The sequence below is a fragment of the Nicotiana sylvestris genome, chromosome 1 (assembly GCF_000393655.2).
Source record: "Nicotiana sylvestris chromosome 1, ASM39365v2, whole genome shotgun sequence".
Lineage (NCBI taxonomy): Eukaryota > Viridiplantae > Streptophyta > Magnoliopsida > Solanales > Solanaceae > Nicotiana > Nicotiana sylvestris.
The window spans coordinates 173085589-173105964 of record NC_091057.1 but is presented as its reverse complement, the minus strand read 5'-3'; the positions used below and the strand labels follow the sequence as shown (position 1 = coordinate 173105964).

At 36.3% G+C, this 20376-nt stretch overlaps 1 protein-coding gene across 1 annotated transcript; it reads left to right on the top strand.

Annotated features, from left to right (window-relative positions):
* Window positions 1–13476: 13476 nt before the first annotated feature.
* Window positions 13477–18995, top strand: LOC104239300 (protein SHORT HYPOCOTYL IN WHITE LIGHT 1). Its single transcript, XM_009793904.2, has 4 exons — window positions 13477–13797; window positions 13886–14119; window positions 17544–17609; window positions 18530–18995. The coding sequence occupies exons 1-4, from the start codon at window positions 13627–13629 to the stop codon at window positions 18677–18679; spliced, it is 621 nt and encodes a 206-aa protein (XP_009792206.1). The 5' UTR covers window positions 13477–13626; the 3' UTR covers window positions 18680–18995.
* The last annotated feature ends 1381 nt before the right edge of the window (window positions 18996–20376 follow it).

Genomic DNA, 20376 nt, shown 5'->3' with positions numbered 1-20376 from the left:
CCGACCCGTCCATATACACACGCAAAATACAATCAGATCCCTAGACCCCTAATCCCAGCCGCGACTGTTCTTCTTCTCCCAAAGAACATCCGAACCAAGCCCCAAAATCGTCAAAATTCACGCGAGTGAGCATCAAGCCCTAACCCACGCGTCCCTCTATCTATCCTCTTGTTGTTGCTAACGGATTTTCTGATGCCAAGATTCGTTTTTGTTCACTCGCTCGATTTTGAGAGAAGGCACGCGATTGGAAGGTCCTAGAGACGATTCGTTGGATGAATGTGAGGCATTGGATTGATTTCGTTCAATCCGAGCCTCACATTCATCAGGGATTCGTTTCATAAAAGGACTTAATCCGATTTTTGAAGGGGGATGAATTTTTAGCAGAAAACGGAGGGTTAAAAACAATGGTCTTTCTTCTTTTTCTTCTTCTGGGTTGAATTTTAGTTAGTTCTAGTCTACAAAGAAAAATACAAAAATCTATTTTTTGGTTTGGTGTTTAATCTGATTCTCTTCTTTGTTCTCTATATTTAAAAAATTCAAAAAACAATTCTCATTCTTCACTGATGAGCTTGGGTTGAACTCAAAGGAAAATGAACTGAGGTCCACTAACTGTTCATGAGCTTCGATTTCGTCGACTCTGTTTCTATGGTTGCTCTGCTGCTTCGCCATTGAGCCTCGATGGGTATTGGAATCAAAGGGTGTATTGTCGAGTATATAGTTATTAAAAGGAGGTTAAAATTTCAGCTGTTGTCGCTCCCAATTCCAAGGCCGGATTCGTTTGTATTGGAGTCCAAACGAAATTAATCAAAGCTTCGCGCAATTAGGTTCAATCTCTTTCTCTTTTCTTATGTTAGTTTGAATGTTGATTGAAAATACGATAAGAGCCATGGAAATCCATTTATAGAAGTAATTGTTTTTTTACTAATTCCATTAGAGGTTGAATTTGAGGTTAGCTTTCAGTTTCAGTTCGCGTTTGGAAAGGCTATTTGACATGTCGTTTGTTGTTCGAATCTTACACTCATTGTTCTGTTCTGCTCTGCCTCATGTATACTCACATGGTTCTTCGCTTGGTTATCTGACTCTCTAGTACGAATGTTTCCGGTTATCTGTTCAGGGTCGTATGCTTGCTCATCAATGCCTAAATCGTTTTGTTCTCTTCTTCTAAACGAGCATAGCATGTTGTGCTTGGATTCTGCCGTTATCAAAGTTTAAATCACATGACCCTAGGGAGGTTGAAATGGCTGCTATGTTAAGATCACGCTTAGTGTTTCACCTCTGCTCCGATATGTTTGTTAGGAGTCGAATTAGTGTCTTCGTTTATGAGATTTGAGACCATTCGTGTGTCTATCAATTGGTTAACCAAATCTGTTCTTGAAAGTGAGACCAGTTTGGTTTTTGATAATTCACGGCTGGAATTTAACTTGTTGCATGACTGGTAAATGAATGGCGAGTCAATAATCTACTCATCTATGCTTCTCATGACTAGGCTAGTTTGGTTCCGTCAAGTTCGAGTTTGACATATTTTTTCCTATGATGCTTCATCCATCTATTTAGATTAGCTCTCTGGAAGCACCTGTTTCAAAAATCTAACCACCTCTATGATAAGGCAGTGTCGAATTTGAAGGTTTCAGGTGTCCTTCCTGCTTTGTGGACATTTAGCGTCCATGGAGGGACGGGTACTTTTTGAGATTTTTTTTCATTTTTCCTCTTCTGCAGCATGGGTCTTAGTTTTAGAACTATCGTCTCTCTATGTACAATGCTCACTCTTTACTCCTTTCGGATGTTTAGGTCATTTTCATGTTTGCTCTATTTGGTAGTTGTAGTTTCCCTTCTTTAATCACTGCTCTCATTCTACTGCTTTAAGGCGTTTTATGCTCAACTAAATAAGCATTAAGTGTATCGTAACTGTGCGAGCTATTTGCTGTGGCGTAGGAGTAACATAATGAACAGATTGTTTACATTAGCTTAAATTTTATTGAGGTGCTCAACACACACTGGTGATGTCTTCAACCATGGCGCCGGAAAAGCTAATTCAAGTCTAGTTTATCTGTGTAAATATAGTGCAACTTGTTTTGCAATTGTTCATCAACTTGACGGCCTAGAGCCAGCTGCATTTAGATTAGTGTCTTGTGATGAAATAAATTACCACTTCTTTCACATCAGCTAGTTGTATTTTTGCATAACCTTATCTTATTTTCATTCTGGAAGTTATGTATTCAGTTCCTCAACTATACATGGTGGAATTTAGTGTAGCATATCATATTGTTCTTTGTCTTGTTTACTTGTAATTACTATGCATTTGTTGAGATATTGTAAATGACCATTTTGGCATTAGCTTCCTATGGTTGGATTAATAACAAAAAATGGGTTTGCATAGGCTGCCAATTGAATTAGCTTATATAGTCCAAGGTGTGTCATTTAGCAATTTGCATGGCCCTCGCTTTATTTAATCTTGAATTGATCCTTAGATTTCGAGGCGTGTCATTTAGCTAAATTCCATGGCCCTCGCAAATTAGAATGCGAAATTACTTTATGCACGATTGAATTAAATTACTTCCTTAAACTCGGGTGCGCATTGATGTGACCCAAATCCAAATCTCGACGAAGTCAAAATGTGTTGACAACCACGGGTGCATTGATTGTGACGTGGTTCGAAACGCGTTTTCACGACGCCGCAATTCTTTTAAAATAAATAATGATAAAAGTGGTTTACGAATAAAAGGCACATAAGCTAGCATGTATTAAGATCAGATAAAAATTAAATACAACAGTTAAGCGACCGTGCTAGAACCACGGAACTCGGGAATGCCTAACACCTTCTCCCGGGTTAACAGAATTCCTTACTCGGATTTCTGGTTCACGGACTATAACAGAGTCATATTTTTCCTCGGTTCGGGGCTCAACCGGTGACTTGGGACACCATTAATCTCCCAAGTGGCGACTCTGAATAATTAATAATTAAATCCCGTTCTGATTGTCCTTTAATTGGAAAAACTCCTTTACGCCCTTTCCGGGGTGTAGGAAAAAGGAGGTGTGACAACCAAGTCAGCGCATTTTGTTCCTGTTGCAGCCACCTATTCGTCAGAAAGGTTAGCCGAGATTTATATCAGGGAGATTATTCGCCTTCATGGGGTGCCACTATCTATCATTTCGGATCGGGGTACGCAGTTTACCTCGCATTTCTAGAGAGCGGTTCAGTGAGAGTTGGGCACCCAGGTTGAGTTGAGTACAACATTTCATCCCCAGACGGACGGTCAGTCCGAGAGGACTATTCAGATTCTTGAGGACATGCTCCGAGCCTGTGTCATTGATTTTGGAGGCTCGTGGGACCAGTTTTTGCCTTTAGCAGAGTTCGCCTACAACAATAACTACCAGTCCAGCATTCAGATGGCTCCCTATGAGGCGTTGTATGGTAGGAGATGTCGGTCTCTAGTTGGATGGTTTGAGCTGGGAGAGGCTCGATTATTGGGTACGGATCTGGTTCAGGAGGCCTTGGACAAGGTCAGGATTATTCAGGATAGACTTCGTACAGCTCAGTCCAAACAGAAGAGTTATGCAGACCATAAGGTCAGAGATGTTGTTTTCATGGTTGGTGAGCGGGTATTGCTCCGTGTATCGCCTATGAAGGGCGTGATGAGATTTGGGAAGAAGGGAAAGCTCAGCCCTAGGTTCATCGGTCCATTTGAGATTCTTGATCGTGTGGGAGAGGTGGCTTATAGACTTGCCTTGCCACCTAGCTTGTCAGCCGTGCATCCCGTGTTTCATGTATCTATGCTCCGGAAGTATTGCGGAGATCCATCGCACGTGTTAGATTTCAGCACTGTCCAATTGGACAAGGATCTGTCATATGAGGAGGAGCCGGTGGCTATTCTAGACCGGCAGGTTCGACAGTTGAGGTCGAAGAGTTTTCCTTCGGTGCGTGTTCAGTGGAGAGGTCAGCCTCCTGAGGCATCGACCTGGGAGTCCGAGTTCGATATGCGGAGCCGTTATCCTCATTTATTTCCCGACTCAGGTACTTCTTTCTTTTGTCTGTTCGAGGACGAACAGTTGTTTTAGAGATGGAGAATTCGACGACCCATGGGGTCATCACCGTAATTCTTCCTTGTTCCGTGCTCCCGAAGCCTTGAAAACCTCGCTTTTAGTTGCCTCGATTGGCGTGCGCAGTTCGGGCGCGTAGCCGGAAAGTTTTTATGTTAGAATATGTGAATTATGTGAAACATTTGATGAATTTTGGTATTAATATGCATAATGTTGACTTCGGTCAACATTTTGGGTAAACGGACCCGGACCTGTGATTCGACGGTCCCGGAGGGTCCGTAGAAAAATATGGGACTTGGGCGTGTGCCCGGAATCAAATTCCGAGGTCCCAAGCCCGAGAAATGAATTTTTGAAAGAAATTATTTTCTGAAATTTGATATGAAAATTTGAAATGAAAAGGAGTTAGAAAATATAGGTATCGGGCTCGTAATTTGGTTCCGACGCCCGGTACAAGTCTTAAATATGTGTTAAGCACTATCTGTAAAGTTTGGCTAAAAACGGACGTCATATGACGTGTTTCGGACTTAAAATGGGGAATTTGAGTTTTTATGAAAGTTGAAAGAAAATCATGTGTGTGAGGCTTGATCCTATGTATATGATGTTATTTTGGCGAATTGATCGCACGAGTAAGTCCGTAAGATGTTTTTAAGGTTGTGTGCATGTTTGGTTTGGAGCCCCGAGGGCTCGGGTGAGTTTTGAATGGGGCACGGGAGGTCTTGGACTTACGAAAATACAGGTTCAGGTGTTGCAGACACCAGCGCGACCGCGGTCATTTCCGCGCGGTCCGCGCTGGGGCCGCGATGCCTTTCTATGCGGTCCGCGTGGCTGAGTCTGAGGGCTAGGGTTTCAGGTCAACCAGCGCGGCCGCGCACCAAAACAGTGCGGTCCGCGCTGGAAGGGTTCAGAGAAGCCCCAATTTTTCTCCCACTCGGCGCGGCCGCAACACATTTTTGTGCGGTCCGCGCCAGGTCCTCAGAAAGGTATACAAGTTCGGAAAATCTCAGTCATTTTTCACTTTTCAAAAACCCAAAACCTAAGAGGCGATTTTCCAAACAACTTTTCTTCTCCAAAACGATTGGTAAGTGATTTCTAACTTAATTTCTTTATTCCTTAACATCTTTTAACATAATTTCAACTTCAAATCAAAGATTTTCATGGGGAAAATTGGGTGTTTTGGGTAGAACCTAGGTTTTCTACAAATTGAGAAGTTGGACCTCAATTTGGGGTCCGATTTAAAAACAAATCATATATTTGGATTCATGGGGGAATGGGTAACCGGGTTTTGGTCCGAACCTCGAGTTTCGACCACGTGGGTCCGGGGGTATTTTTGACCTTTTTGGGAAAAACCTTGAAAAATATATTTTCATGCATTGGGGGTGATTCATTTAGTAATTATTAATGTGATTAAGTAACTTATGACTAGATTCGAGCGGATTGGTGGTGGAATCAAGAGGTAAAGCTATACTAGAAGCGTGAGTTGAGTTTGGAGCATTCGAGGTAAGTGTTTGTTCTAACTTTGGCTTGAGGGATTAGGATTTGGATGTTATTTGCTACGTGTTAACTGTGGAGTACGGTGTATAGGCATGGTGACGGTTATCTATGCACCGGAGTCTAGCATGACCGTGAGTCGTAGTTGCTTTTAAATTCGAAAGATGTGAAACAATTGAGCTAATTACTTGCTAATATAATTATGAAGTGATAGTTGAGAAGCAGATGAGTTAAAGAAGGAAGTGTGGTATTTTTCCCTTGCCGGGACTTATTGTTAATTTGTTCTCCCTTGCCGGGATGTTTAATCTTGTTGTATATTCCCTTCCCCGATTGGTTGTGACTGATGATTGGGTGAGGAAGAGCGATTATGCACGAAGGGTCTTTCCGTGCCATGTTTTGATAATTATGCACGAAGGGTCTTTCCGTGCCATGTCTCTAATTATTTGAGCACGAAGGGTCATTCCGTGCCTTGATGTGAGAGTTATGTGAGGAAAAGCACGAAGGGTGATGCCGTGCACTATATTTGACAGTTTTGGTGAGAATTGAGAGTAAAAGCACGAAGGTTGGTGCCGTGCAGTTGTTGATTCACTTGCTCTCTTTCATAGATGTTAATTATTCAGTTTCCATCTCTCTGTTCGTTGGTCTTATATCTAAATTGTTACACCCCACAGCATGTCCCCTCCCTATTATCTGTTTAAATTCTGTATATCTTTCCGTTGTTGCACATATATCTGTACAGGTTAATTTGAGGTAGGTCCGGTCTAGCCTCGTCACTACCTCGCCGGGGTTAGGCCAGGCACTTACCAGCACATGGGGTCGGTTGTGCTGATGCTACACTTCTGTGCCCTTTTTGTGCACAGATTCGGGAGTAGCTTACGGACTGCAGTAGTAGTAGATTGGGAGCGTGCCTTCAGTCCAGGGACTCCTAGGTAGTTCGCTGGCGTGTGTGGGCCCTGAGTCTCATCTATTTCATTTCTGTTTGTTTTCATTGTATCGAAGCAGACTCCTTATGTATTTTCTTTCAAACTCTTATTTGTAGTATCTTATAGTAGTCCGTGAGTATTGTGACACTAAATCTTGGGTAGAGGATGATGTTAATTTTTTCCGCATTTTCGTTCAGTTAATATTAAATTAAGGCTTCCGCTTGAATTTATTGTTTTTATTATTATCTTGTTGAAAATTAGTTGAAAAGTTATGTTAAGGTTGGCTTGCCTAGCTCCGACAGTAGGCGCCATCACGACTCCCGATGGTGGGGAATTCGGGTGTTGACAGTAAAGCTAGTATGTGTCACCGATATGGTATGAGAGGTCATTGGGAACGCATTTGTTGTACGCCAGAACATTTTGTCAAACTTTATCAAGCCTCCCTCAAGAAAAAAGAAAATAATGTGGAGGCACACTTGACCTTTCAAAATAATGATGATGAAGCAGGTCCCTCAAATAAATATGATTCTAAGGCACATCTTGCATATAAAGATGATGATTTTGAAGGCCTAACAAATATTACTCATTTAGAAGTTGGGGACTTCTTTGAGGATATTGACTGAAGAACTAATCATCTTACTGGGGAATGAAGCTATAAAAGTTGTTATGTTTATGTTTGCAACTAGTTTATTTTTCTTGAGTGTATTTTCCTAATGCATCATGTGTTGCTAGTTTCTACATTTCTAATGTATTTCTTAATGTTTTTTTCCTGCTTGTCTTTCATATTTCTTATGATGTATTATTTGTTTTTTTATGAAGAATATGAAAATTCCCCAGTCTTCAGTTGGACTTAAGATTAATAAAGATGATATATGTCTTCTGGATAGTGCTACAACACACACTATTTTAAAAGATAAGAGATATTTCTCTTATTTGGTAATGAAAGAAGCGAATGTTAATACAATATCCGGTAGTACAAGATTAATTGAAGGTTCTGGAAGAGCCAATTTATTACTACCAGGAGGAACAAATTTGGCTATTGATGAAGCACTATATTGTAGTAAATCTCAAAGAAACTTATTAAGTTTCAAAGATATTCGCCAAAATGGCTATCATATTGAGACTACAAATGATGAAAAGATTGAATATCTTTATATTACTACAATAATGTCCGGTAAGAAATATGTGCTTGAAATGTTACCTGCTCTTTCCTCCGGCTTATACTACACAAGTATTAGCAGGATTGAAACACATGCCGTAGTAAACGAGAAGTTTACTAATCAAGATAATTTTATTATTTGGCATGACCGGTTGGGCCATCCTGGTTCTAATATGATGCGTAAAATAATTGAGAATTCACATGGACATGCAATGAAGAATCAGAAGATTCTTCAATTTAAGGAATTCTCTTGTGCTGCGTGTTCTCAAGGAAAATTAATTATTAGACCATCAACTATTAAAGTTAGGATGGAATCCCCTGTATTTCTGGAACGTATACAGAGTGATATATGTGGGCCATTCACCCTTCATGTGGACCATTCAAATATTATATGGTTTTGGTAGATGCATCTACAAGATGGTCACATGTGTGCTTACTATCAACTCGCAATATGGAATTTGCGAGATTGTTGGCTCAAATAATAAAGCTAAGAGCACAATTTCCAGATTATGCAATTAAGACAATTCGTCTTGATAATGCCAGTGAGTTTACATCCCAAGCCTTTAATGATTATTGTATTTCAACTGGGATAACAATTCAGCATCCGGTTGCTCATGTTCATACACAAAATGGTCTAGCATAATCATTGATCAAACGCCTCCAATTAATTTCTAGACCAATGCTTATGAGAACAAAACTTCCCATTTCAGTATAGGGTCATGTTATTTTGCACGCAGCAACACTTGTGCGGATAAGGCCCACAAGTTATCATAAAGTCTCCCCATTGCAATTAGCTTTTGGTCAGGAACCAAATATTTCCCATCTTAGGATCTTTGGTTGTGCGATATATGTTCCAATTGCTCCACCACAACGCACAAAGATGGGACCTCAAAGAAGGTTGGGGATATATGTTGGACATGAATCTCCTTCTATTATAAAATATCTAGAGCCGATGACTGGAGATTTATTTACGGCAAGATTTTCTGATTGCCATTTTAATGAATCAGTATATCCAACATTAGGGGGAGAAAATAAGCAGCTGAAAAAGAAGATAGATTGGAATGCATTATCACTGTCTCATTTAGATCCTCGAACAAATCAATATGAACAAGAGGTTCAAAAGATTATTCATTTACATAATATTGCAAATCAATTTCCAGATGCATTCACTAACCTACCAAGGGTGACTAAGTCACATATTCCAGCTGCTAATGCTCCAATTCGAGTTGATATCCCGACAGAACAATTAATTAAAGCAAATGAGTCTAAGTCATGCTTGAAACGTGGTAGACCAATCGGTTCTAAAGATAAAAATCCTCGAAGAAGAAAAGGAGCAAGTGATCAAAGTGAACATAACACAGAGGTAGTGGCTCAAGAAGAGCCCCAAGACGTAACAAATGATAAGACCTTAGGGGAGGTCCAGGTACCTAAAAATAATGAAAATGAAGAGATATCAATAAGTTACGTCTCAACCGGGAAAAGATGGAACCGAAATAATATTGTTATCGATAACATTTTTGCTTATAATGTTGTTGTTGAAATAATGCAATAAGATGAGGATCTTGAACCAAAATCTGTCAATGAATGTAGACAGAGAAATGATTGGCCAAAATGGAAAGACGCTATCCAGGCAGAGTTAACTTCACTTGGAAAATGTGAAGTCTTCGAACCCATAGTTCGAACACCTGAAGCCATAAAGCCAGTAGGGTATAAATGGGTTTTTGTGCGAAAACGAAATGATAAAAATGAAGTCGTTAGATATAAAGCACGACTTGTGGCACAAGGGTTTTCCCAAAGGCCTGGAATTGATTATATGGAGACATATTCTCCTGTAGTGGATGCTATCACCTTCAGGTATCTCATAAATATGGCAGTGCAAGAAAAACTTGATATGCATCTAATGGATGTTGTTACAGCCTATTTGTATGGATCATTAGACAACGAAATTTTTATGAAAGTACCTGAGGGATTTAAAGTGCCAGAAGCATATAAAAGTTTTCGAGAAACTTGTTCAATAAAGCTTCAGAAATCTTTATACGGATTGAAACAATCAGGTCGTATGTGGTACAATCGCCTGAGTGAATACCTGTTGAAAGAAGGGTACAAGAATGATCCAATTTGTCCTTGTGTCTTTATAAAAAGGTCTGGATCTGAATTTGTTATAATCGCTGTGTATGTTGATGATTTAAATATCATTGGAACTCCTGAGGAGCTTCCAAAAACAGTAGACTGTTTGAAGAAAGAATTTGAAATGAAAGATCTTGGAAAGACAAAATTTTGTCTTGGTCTACAAATTGAGTATATGAAAGATGGAATATTTGTCCATCAATCGACATACACCGAAAAGATTTTAAAGCGATTCTATATGGATAAAGCACATCCATTGAGTACCCCGATGGTTGTGAGATCACTTGATATAAAGAAAGATCCATTCCGACCTCATGAAAATGATGAAGAGCTTCTTGGTGCCGAAGTACCATATCTTAGTGCAATTGGGGCATTAATGTATCTTGCCAATAATTTCCGACCAGATATAGCTTTCTCAGTAAGCTTATTGGCAAGATTTAGTACTTCGCCAACACAAAGACACTGGAATGGTATTAAACATATATTCAGATACCTCCAAGGGACCATTGATATGGGTTTATTTTATTCAAATGAATCCAAGCCATCATTGATTGGTTATGCAGATGCAGGATATTTGTCTGATCCACACAAAGGTCGATCTCAGACAGGCTATTTATTTACAAGTGGAGGTACAGCCATATCATGGCGTTCGACAAAACAAACTATGGTTGCTACTTCTTCAAATCATGCAGAGATAATAGCCATTCACGAAGCAAGTCGAGAATGCGTTTGGTTAAGATCTATAACTCAACACATTCAGCAAACATGTGGTCTTTCTTTGAAAGAGAATATTCCAACAATATTGTATGAAGACAATGCTGCATGCATAGCTATAAAATAAAAGTAATGCGGTAAAATGTAAATAAGAAGAGATAGAAAGAATGGAGAAGTGTTTTCTTCTTTCACTTTGGTGTATTTTTCCATTGCAATTACATGACTTTTTATAGGCATAAAAAGTAAAGATGATGGACATAAAGTAGGAAATTTAATCTTTAAGTTATTCACAACATGGACATCCAATGTAGCATCTAATGTAGTATCCAAAGTAGTATCTAATGTACAAACTATTCATAACACGAAGTTCTTTTTAAAAGAAGAAGGTCACGTACACACACAAAAAGTGAACAACAATTAAATGGGAAGTCAAATAGTATTTGGTTCAAAGTCCATACAATTAGGTTGTCATTTTGGTAAAATCCTATTTGATTATGAAATTCTAAATTTAGAACTTTTTACATAGTTTAAATAAAGTATTTTAATATACAAATTGAATTAATTTTGTAGCTCTAAATTTTAGGCAAATAATTTAAATTACTATTTTATCCAATATAAAATATATTTTTAAAGGGTAAAAAAGGCGAACGATATTTGGCTAGGAGTCTTCGTGCTTTTAATATAGTATTAGTCTCTATGTACGTGCTTTGCACGTATATCTCTCGCTTTAATTAAAAGATATGTTGAAAAGATATTTCTTTCTATAACTTCATATAACAAACGTTTTTCGCTTTATTATGTCACTTTACCCATCCGACTATTCAGTTATTATCTTATCACAAGGAGCTTATGTGGTGAAGGGTCATTTGTTGCTAAGTATTTAAGTATCTTCCTAGTAATACTATAATAGTTGTTGGTATCATCTTAAGCGAAGTCAAAATTAAAAGATATTTTACTTCCATTAGGGAAATTGACAATGGATATCTCATTTAATTGATCGACATATTGTGCTAGTTAAGATTATTTTTTTCATCATATATTTTGGTCAACTCGCATTTTTATTTGATGATACACATATTTTATTTATTAAGCAACTTTTATTACTATCATCATTGGGGTATGATAGTCAACTGTTCTTAATGAGGGCTAAAATCTCTTATTGTATGCTTTTCTCAGTTTTTGAAATGAAGAAAAAATCGCCAAATGTTGGATTTATTTTTGTTTTCATATTTTCTATTAGCTGAATAATTTTCATTTGATGTCATAAGTATAATTCTATCAGGTATGTATTTATAGTCTATATTCTCGTTAAATTTGGAACTATTGGCAGTAATTGATGGTTCACCTCTAAAGCTATTACTTTCTCTTCCATATAATATTTCTAATCTAAATATTAAATGCCTTACTGGTAGCGATTTGATTAATTGGGATCCAATTATAAAACCTTTTTCAGTCTTACTGCAACCCAAGAAAAAGAGGGGAATAAAAAATACATATTAAAACCTAACATTTTTTTAACCGAACAAGGAATACTTCTAAACTTAAAAGGAGTTGAAAGTTCTCGAAGGATTTAAAATTAAATTTACTAATCTTATTCATTACTCCCTCTGGTCCATAATAAGTAATTTTTTGGATGTTTTTACATAAATTAATAAATCCATCTTTTAACATTAATTAGTAATAAAATTGACCATATTAACCTTTACTATCTCTTTACATAAATACTCCTAATACATACTCAAACACTATTTACTCCAAGGGTAATGTAGGAAAAAATTAATTAGTTCATTCTTGAAATCTGGAAAAATCAGATATTTTGGACCTAAAAAAAAGTCAAAAAATTACTTATTACCGGAGAGAGTATTTTTTTTTAACAAATCTATAGTTTAAATAAGAAGAATTTAATATGCAAAATTTGGCTGATTTTGAAATCGTGCATATTAAGAAAATTAAATGACTATTCACTAATATTAGTAAAATAATTAAATAACTATTTTGTTCAGTATCAAATTTATTTTTGTAGCAGCTCTATCCAGATTTTCGATGATGAAGACCGTAGAATAATACCTTCTTATATAAATGTGTTCGCCTATATAATTCGGGAAAAAAAATTATGTTAGGTAAAATTGTATAATTGAAATAGACAACCCAAAAAAAAAAGTAAGGACTCCTAGCTAAAAGAATAAAAAAGATTTCTAAACTAAAGGAATAAGAAAGTGCTCGAAATAAGAGATTCTCCAAAACGTAAAAGGAGTTGTAAATTTGTTTTAAGTTAAAATCGAGAAGAATTGCAACTTTTACGGTTGCCTCATGTGTAGTTTAAACTTTAAATGGGAAAAGAATTCTAGCCATAAACGATTTACAATTATATTTTCAAATTATATAAATATTTAAGGTTATAAAAGTGGATCAATGTTTTGAGAATATTTTAATCTTTCAACATTTAACATAAATTATTCGTACTTTATAATAATATAGATAGATATAGATAGATATTGGTTGGTTATTATTTTTAGTTTAAGTCGAATGACTATTTAGTTTAATTCTTCTTTAACAACTTGTTTGGATGGTTGTTACATATCGTTTCATAATGTATCGTATTGTATTGTATTGTATTGTACTGTATCGTTTGATGAATACAATATTTGGATGGATTGTGTCGTTTTGTCGTCGTTTCATGGTATCATGCACCAGTAATATGATGAATAAACTTGCAATATTATAAAGAAAAATTATGAGATGGTATATAAAAAGGTAGGTTAAATGATAAAATAAAATAATTTAATAATAATAAAGGGTGAGATTGAGAGAAAAACACAAGAAAACGACGCGACCACACCAAATCGGTCGTTACATAAAGTGGCACATTTCATTGTTACGTAACGACAAATTTAAGTATACGATACAATAAAATTTAAGTAACAATCAAAATAAACATTGTATTTAAAGTAACAATACGATACGATACAACTGATAACAACCATCCAAACAAGTTGTAAATTAATCAGCCCACTCAATTTGGGAACTAAAATACTTGAAGCAAAGAAAAAAGAAAGAAGAAAAGCATAGGAAAAAGGCACAACGGAGAGGGCAAGAAAGAGAAAAAATGGGGAAAAGGTGGCAAAACAACCTGCGGCTCTTTTTGGATTTTCAACAATACAACTGCTACTCATTTTCATGGAGTCCACCATAAAATCCCTTCATCATTTTCACTTTCCTCTTTACAAAAATTACCATTCCAACTCCCTAAACCCTCATACCCAATTTACCCATCTTCATTTTAATCACCGTCCACTCTCTAGTTTTCACCTTCAAGCCTCAGGACGACGCATTTCCAATTTTCCTCAGGTCTTTCTTGTTTATTTTGACCCGTTTAGTTTTAATTCGTTTTTTTTTAATTAATGCTTATTTGGTACTTGGGATTTGTTTTTTAAAGAGAGGTGATGATTTGGTTGGGGATTCACGAAATTGGAGGCGTGATCGAGGCAGCGTAGTGACTGGAGACTATATGTATGAAGAGTACGAAGATGAAGATGATGAAGACGAAGAAGAGGAGGATCGAAGTTTAGATCTGCTGGTTAAATTTGTTCAGAACGTTTTCAAAAAGCTTTCTCGAAAAGCTAGGAAAGCTGTCCGGTCCGTTTTGCCTGTTTCAATTTCCAGTCAATTGGTATCCTGCTGCTCAAATCTCATTTTCACTGTTCAATATGAATTTCTTCTGCTTATTGTTAGTAAAATCGAAGCTTTTATAATCATGCTTTCCATGAGTTTAGAATAATAACTTTGATATTTGAGCTCAGTTTTATATGAATCAATCAATCAATCAACTATGTCTCTGTCCCTAATTATTTGTGGTCGACTATATGAATCCTTTATACTCGTTCCAATCTGTTCAGGTGTGATTCATTCCAATGCTAATATTAAGCTCGTGCTATTAAAGTATATCATAGTTCTACGATCAAATCGACATGTAATTGAATTTTTTTAGTCACTAGGAGGAAACTAATGGATTAGGCATGCTAGCATTAGAAATGTGACATTGTGAGGGAAAAAACGAAGTAAAACAGAGATAGAGTAAGTAGCAAGATGATCACCGTCTTCAGTACAGATGTTAGGTGCTTAAAATTCCTGTGAGTCTTTTCTTTTTCCATCTCGAATGGTGATTTGATTTGAAAACATCGTCAGCGACATTATTAACTTTTTATCAGTCCACTAACACTCGGATAGTAGGAATTCATTGATTTTCTTTCTTGGATGTAATGCTTTTAATTGTCCTGTTACTTTGTCCCTTATTACGGATAGAGTTAGCTCCTCTTCTTTTTTCTGGTAACAGATTATTTTATTAGTACTAAGCATCACAAAACTAAGATAGTGCTGCAGATAGTACGATAGAAACAGAAAAGAGTCCCTGCTAGTCCTGAATGATGCCTACAAAAACCACAGTAGCTTCCCTTATCAGTTCTTTAGGGTGCCTACAAAATTTATGAGATCTTCAGCATCGCGTGATTCTTTCTTACACCAACAAAGAGCAGTGCCAGACACATTACTTTATCATACTGATTGATTTATTTTTAGTTTCAAAGTACCTTGAGTTTCTTTCTCTCCAACATGGCTAGAATTTTCTTATCTCTCGTTATAAAACCTTGATAACATAAGGATAAAACATCAGTCAATTTTACCAAATATTACCTAGTATCCTAGCAAGTTTAGCCTGCGAAGACTGATGCATCTTTAAAGGCATATTGGGAATGGCAGTGGATGAGTATTGCATGTTTATATGGATCTTAATGACTCAAAAGGTGCAAGATCTCGGGGGTTCTGCTGGATTTCACGTCACATAGAGGGCCACCGTGAATCCATTTGGATTTTTATGATCAACTGTACCTAAAATGAAACAGCCCCTTTTTACTATGATAGAGTTACAATGTTAACCCTTTCAGCTGCAATATGTGCAAATGTGAATGTCTCGCTCTCTAATGAAGTTTAGATAATATACTTTTAAGTAGAGATGATGTAAGGAAGTTTAGATAAGGAAGTTGACTTGATTATTGTTGTAGCAAATACGGTCATCCTGCACAAGCATGTTATTGGTGGAAGACTTAAGATTTTGTGTATATTCACGTTCTTTACGGATGACATGGCAAATGAAGTTACAGTGACACCATGTTCTTAGGCAGTGATGATCCTTAATTAATTTTTGTGGATAAATAGACTTCTACTTCATCCTTCCAATTTAGAATTAGCATCCCTCTTGATGTGTAACATAGCAGAAATGCTGATATGAGATTATGTTGATAATAAATTTTCCAGGAGAAATAATCTTAAAATCTGTTTGGTACGAATGTCTTCAGAAGAACCACTCTTAAATTCATCCTACATATGTCAATATCTAGTCCTCCCTTTTGTATTCATACACAGTTAATTGTATTAGGTTTCTTGTTTACATATAGAAAACATTGTTTTGCTTTAAATGTATAAGATCTCCATTAATTTACATTTTCTTAAGTTATCAAGAAGATTCTGTTTTAATGTTTTCTCAGATGTTTTTTTTTGTTCTCTTTGATTTGGAGACTCCCTGTTTCTGTATGTCATCTAAGTATCAACTCAATAGTAAATCGAACACCTGCTTTTGTAATGTATATCACATGGTTAGCTGCATTGCTCTCTCAATGGAAGACTAGCTGATCAGCTCTCAGTAGATTAGAATTGACTATCAAGAAAATAAGGGAATATTTCTCCATGAGGAATCGGAAGATTATAATAGAGAATTTTAAACTTCTCTTTCAGTGGAAATAGATGGAAGGGACTGAGCAATCCATATGTTAGCTAACATATCCTGCATTATTAATTTCCTCAGTCCCTGCGCAAGGAGTTATAAGCTCCTTATTCAATAATTCATTATGCTAGCCGAGTGTTATCAAAGGCACGCTTAGCGAGGCTCACAACATGTTGTGCGCTTCGCCTCGCTTAGCGGGCGCTTTAGTGTTGTCATCAAGGGTCTAAGACATACTTTTCCTTGCCAATGAACGTAATCCTGAAGAGGCGACACTAAATAATTGATATTTCACTATTTTCTTCGATTTCTTTGTGTATATATTTGGTATTCATGCTTATAGATATTAGTCTTGGACTACATATACATATTTGTAGTTTCTCTCCATTTGCACCTTTCTTCATTAAAGCCCACGCTTTATTTGCGCTTAAAGCCCCAACAGACCTTGGAGTTTTTTTGCGCTTTTCACCTTTGATAACACAGTTAGCTCACACTCCATGCTAGGGGTGGGTATCGGTCAGTTCGGTTCGGTTATGAATATTATCGGTTTAGCATATCGGTTATCGGTTTACAAATTTGATAAACCGATAACCGAACCGATAAGATATCGGTTATTGATCATTATCGGTTTGGTTATCGGTTTACCTGATAAGATAACTCAATCAAGAGCTAAGCAAAAAAGAAAAGACAATTCACCGGAGTTAAGCAAAAAAGAGAAGAATTCACATATAGCATACTAAAGACTTATGCTAGGAGTAACTAGTAAGGTATATGAAGAATGAAGATGAAGCAACTGAAGAGTGGGGTTGAGAAAGAATAGGAGAGAATGAACTGAAGCCCTAGCATTTGTATATACTTAAGGATAAAGTCGTAATTTTATTAATTCTTATTGGGTTATCGGTTAACCCATTAACAAAATTGGCAAACCAAGGCCCGAACCGATAACCCAATAGTAAAAAAATTCTAAATCGTTACCGAACCGTTAACTCAATAACCCGATACCGATAACCCAATAAAAAATTAACAGTTCGGATTATCGGTTTTACCCGATATATGCCCAGCCCTACTCCATGCAATTTTTAATTCTTTTTTTTAATTCCCAGCTTAAGAATTTATTAGCTTTTCATTTTAAACAGAGAATATATTAGCTTCTTATTCAATTTTCTTTTCATGGATTTTTGTTCTTATTCCAAAACTTTTTATTTTCTTGCAAACAAGTGGACCGACGTACAACGTGGGAAAATAGACCTTCTTACATAGAGCTTGATATTTTTCCACATTGGCTGGTTGTTTAGTTAGTAACATTGATTATTGGATGTAGGTGGCATTTTCTGTTAATGGAGTTATAATTTTGACATTTTTGTGGCTATCGAAGGCAGTTCTTGAGGTAATTCTTCCACTCTTTTTCTGTGCTTGTGTGCAATGTGGTACCTTACTTAGTAATGTACTTACTATTCTATAGTCTTCTAGTGAGAAACGTCCTATGGGCATGTAGGTCTTCAGTTAATACATTGAGCTCTTCTAATTTTCTTTAATTATTCAGCATTTTACTCTTTCAAGCTGAATGGATCTTCTGCTATATATATGTGTGTATGTCCGCGCGTGTCTCATTTTGGACATCTTCAGATCAAACAGATATGAGAAAAACTTAACTTATCTGTACTGTGCATAGCTGTAACACAGTCTAGAAGACTCAACTTGTTGTTTGCTTATTACAACACATAATCTTCTGCTAATTGTTGTGCCTACTGCCCGAGAGCGCTTAAACCAAATAAGAAGGATTCTTACTTCAAAATTGACATGGACTTTCATTTGATGATTCATTTGCTCACAATATTGATTTTTGGTGCATTCTCTAACAGACTACCCTAGACTACCCTCCCTGGACCCCACGGTATGGGATAATACTGGGTTTGTTGTTGTTGTTGTCTCTGACAGAGTTGAAACCATTTTGAAGCTTTAGTAGGATGTTACTTCATCTTAGGCTCTGCAGCATGAGAATATTTTCAATTATACTCTTGCTTAGACCTATGCACCATTACTAATCAAATTTTTACTTCAGCATTTTCCGCATTGTTAATTGGACTTTGTCTTTGTTAATTAATCAATTATTACAGTAAAGAAGCTAGAGCAAGGCCTAATTGAAAATGAAGCGAATTATTGACTCTCTGTGAATTGAGTTCCTTGTAATTAGAGTGAAATTAAGTGTGCCATCTTGTCTTTTTTCGCTCGTTAGTTCCCCTTGTCCCGTGGATGACTTCCTTTTTATAGTTAGTATTCTCTTACTTTGATCTTTATCATTTCCAGGTATTTTGCACCCTCGGGAGCGTAGTTTTTGCTAGTATCTTACTTATTCGAGGAGTATGGACAGGCATATCATACTTACAAAATAATCACAACCATAGGACAGACGATGATGATCGTCGTGCATGGAGCGGGGTGCAACCTGCGAGTTAAATGGCCGAATAGTAAAGCTTCAAATGAGATCCCATAGTGTTATTCCTGCTAGATGGGGATGACCCCTTGAAGATTACAGCTACTCTGATGCTATTCGGAAACAAATAGTATAGAAATTTTCCTAACCCAATAATTGGGTTAAGGCCCTTTTACATCTACTGAATTAAATCCCGCCAGGTCGAAGCTGGATCCTTTGTCTCCTAGACCTATGTGGTTGTAACTAGGATGTCAAATGTACTTCACACAAATGTAAACCGCCCAACTTATCCAACTTATGTTAGGAATACGTCTATATAATTGGTTAGATTTTGCATAAGTCAAATCTCTTTTACGGATCAATTTGGTCTACCTAAAAAAGAATTGGTAAACTATTATTGTGGAGGCAACTAGCACCAGAGAACAAATAGCAGTGTATGTTTATTGGAAAATTTATGCCACACAGGTAATATATACACTATATTTATCATTCGTAGTTATATTTTTCAAAAAATTACCATCTTTAGCAATATTTGAATTTTATAGCAAATTCACCTATAGTAATAAAACAAAAGATCAATTTTGTTTTGAACTGATAACTTAGTTGGTTAGAGCACCTGCTTACTTAGTAAGCATAGGCCTTGAGTTTGATTCTTAACAAAAGTAATTTATTTTTTGTATTTCTATATTTTGCCTTGGTTGTATTTGTTGTGCGAATGGATACAGTCGATATAGGTTGTATTATTGTATAGTCGATACAGGTTGTATTATTGTATATGCCCTTGTATTCGCCTCTCAACAACATTTTATTTTCTGTATTTTGCTTTGGTTGTATTCATTGTGCGAAGGAATATAGTTGATACATGCTGTATCATTTGTATACCGCCTTATATTTCTCCTTAGTTATATTCGTTGCACGAACGAATACAGTTAATACATGTTATATCCGTTGTGCGAACAAATACAATTGCGCGAATAAATACTGTTAATACATGCTATATTCGTTGTGCGTCTGTATACAAGTGATATAAGTTGGTAACAATTAAATGGTAATTAGGCAACTGCAGTGCTTTATGAAAGTTCCCTAAAAATTAAGTAGGACCAAAGAACTAAATCATTCTTTCTGAGTTTGGCGGTGAATGAGATTGTTAAATTTAATTATAATTGTAATAGTATTTTCCAATTAAGGGTTCGTTTGGGGTTCGGTGGATGAGGAGAATATGGTTTAGAGAAAGAAGATATTCTTTTAATAGAAATTATGTATATAATTTCTTACTTTTTAGTAACATTAATATGGACATAATAAATCAACCTAAAACAAACAAAAAAAGAGTCTTAGATACGATAATAAGCAAATTGCCTTCGAAATGAGGTTTAACTTTTAAAACTAAATTGCAGTTTCAAAAAACTCTAAAGTTTTAGCTTATGTCAAAAGTGTTCTCTGGATAAATTCTCTACAACTTGAATAAACTTGTTAACATTTACAAAACAAATAAAATAAGTATGACTTTTATGCCACATATTAAACACTAAACCCGGAACACAACGCAATCTTCTAAAGGGATGTCCATAATCTACTGAAAGTTGAATATGTATATGTATATATTAATCATATATGTATTATAATCAGAGGCGGATCTAGGATTTAAGGTGGCGGGTGCCAAAATTTCCTTCAATGTACACCTTATAATAACTACTAATATATAGTTCGTTCGGAACGC

Bases quoted from the DNA above. Each gene is read 5' to 3' on its own strand.
- LOC104239300 (XM_009793904.2), top strand. From the start codon at position 13,627: ATGGAGTCCACCATAAAATCCCTTCATCATTTTCACTTTCCTCTTTAC. The intron at 13,798-13,885 runs GTCTTTCTTGTT...TGTTTTTTAAAG, and splicing joins GCATTTCCAATTTTCCTCAG to AGAGGTGATGATTTGGTTGG. The intron at 14,120-17,543 runs GTATCCTGCTGC...TATTGGATGTAG, and splicing joins TTTCAATTTCCAGTCAATTG to GTGGCATTTTCTGTTAATGG.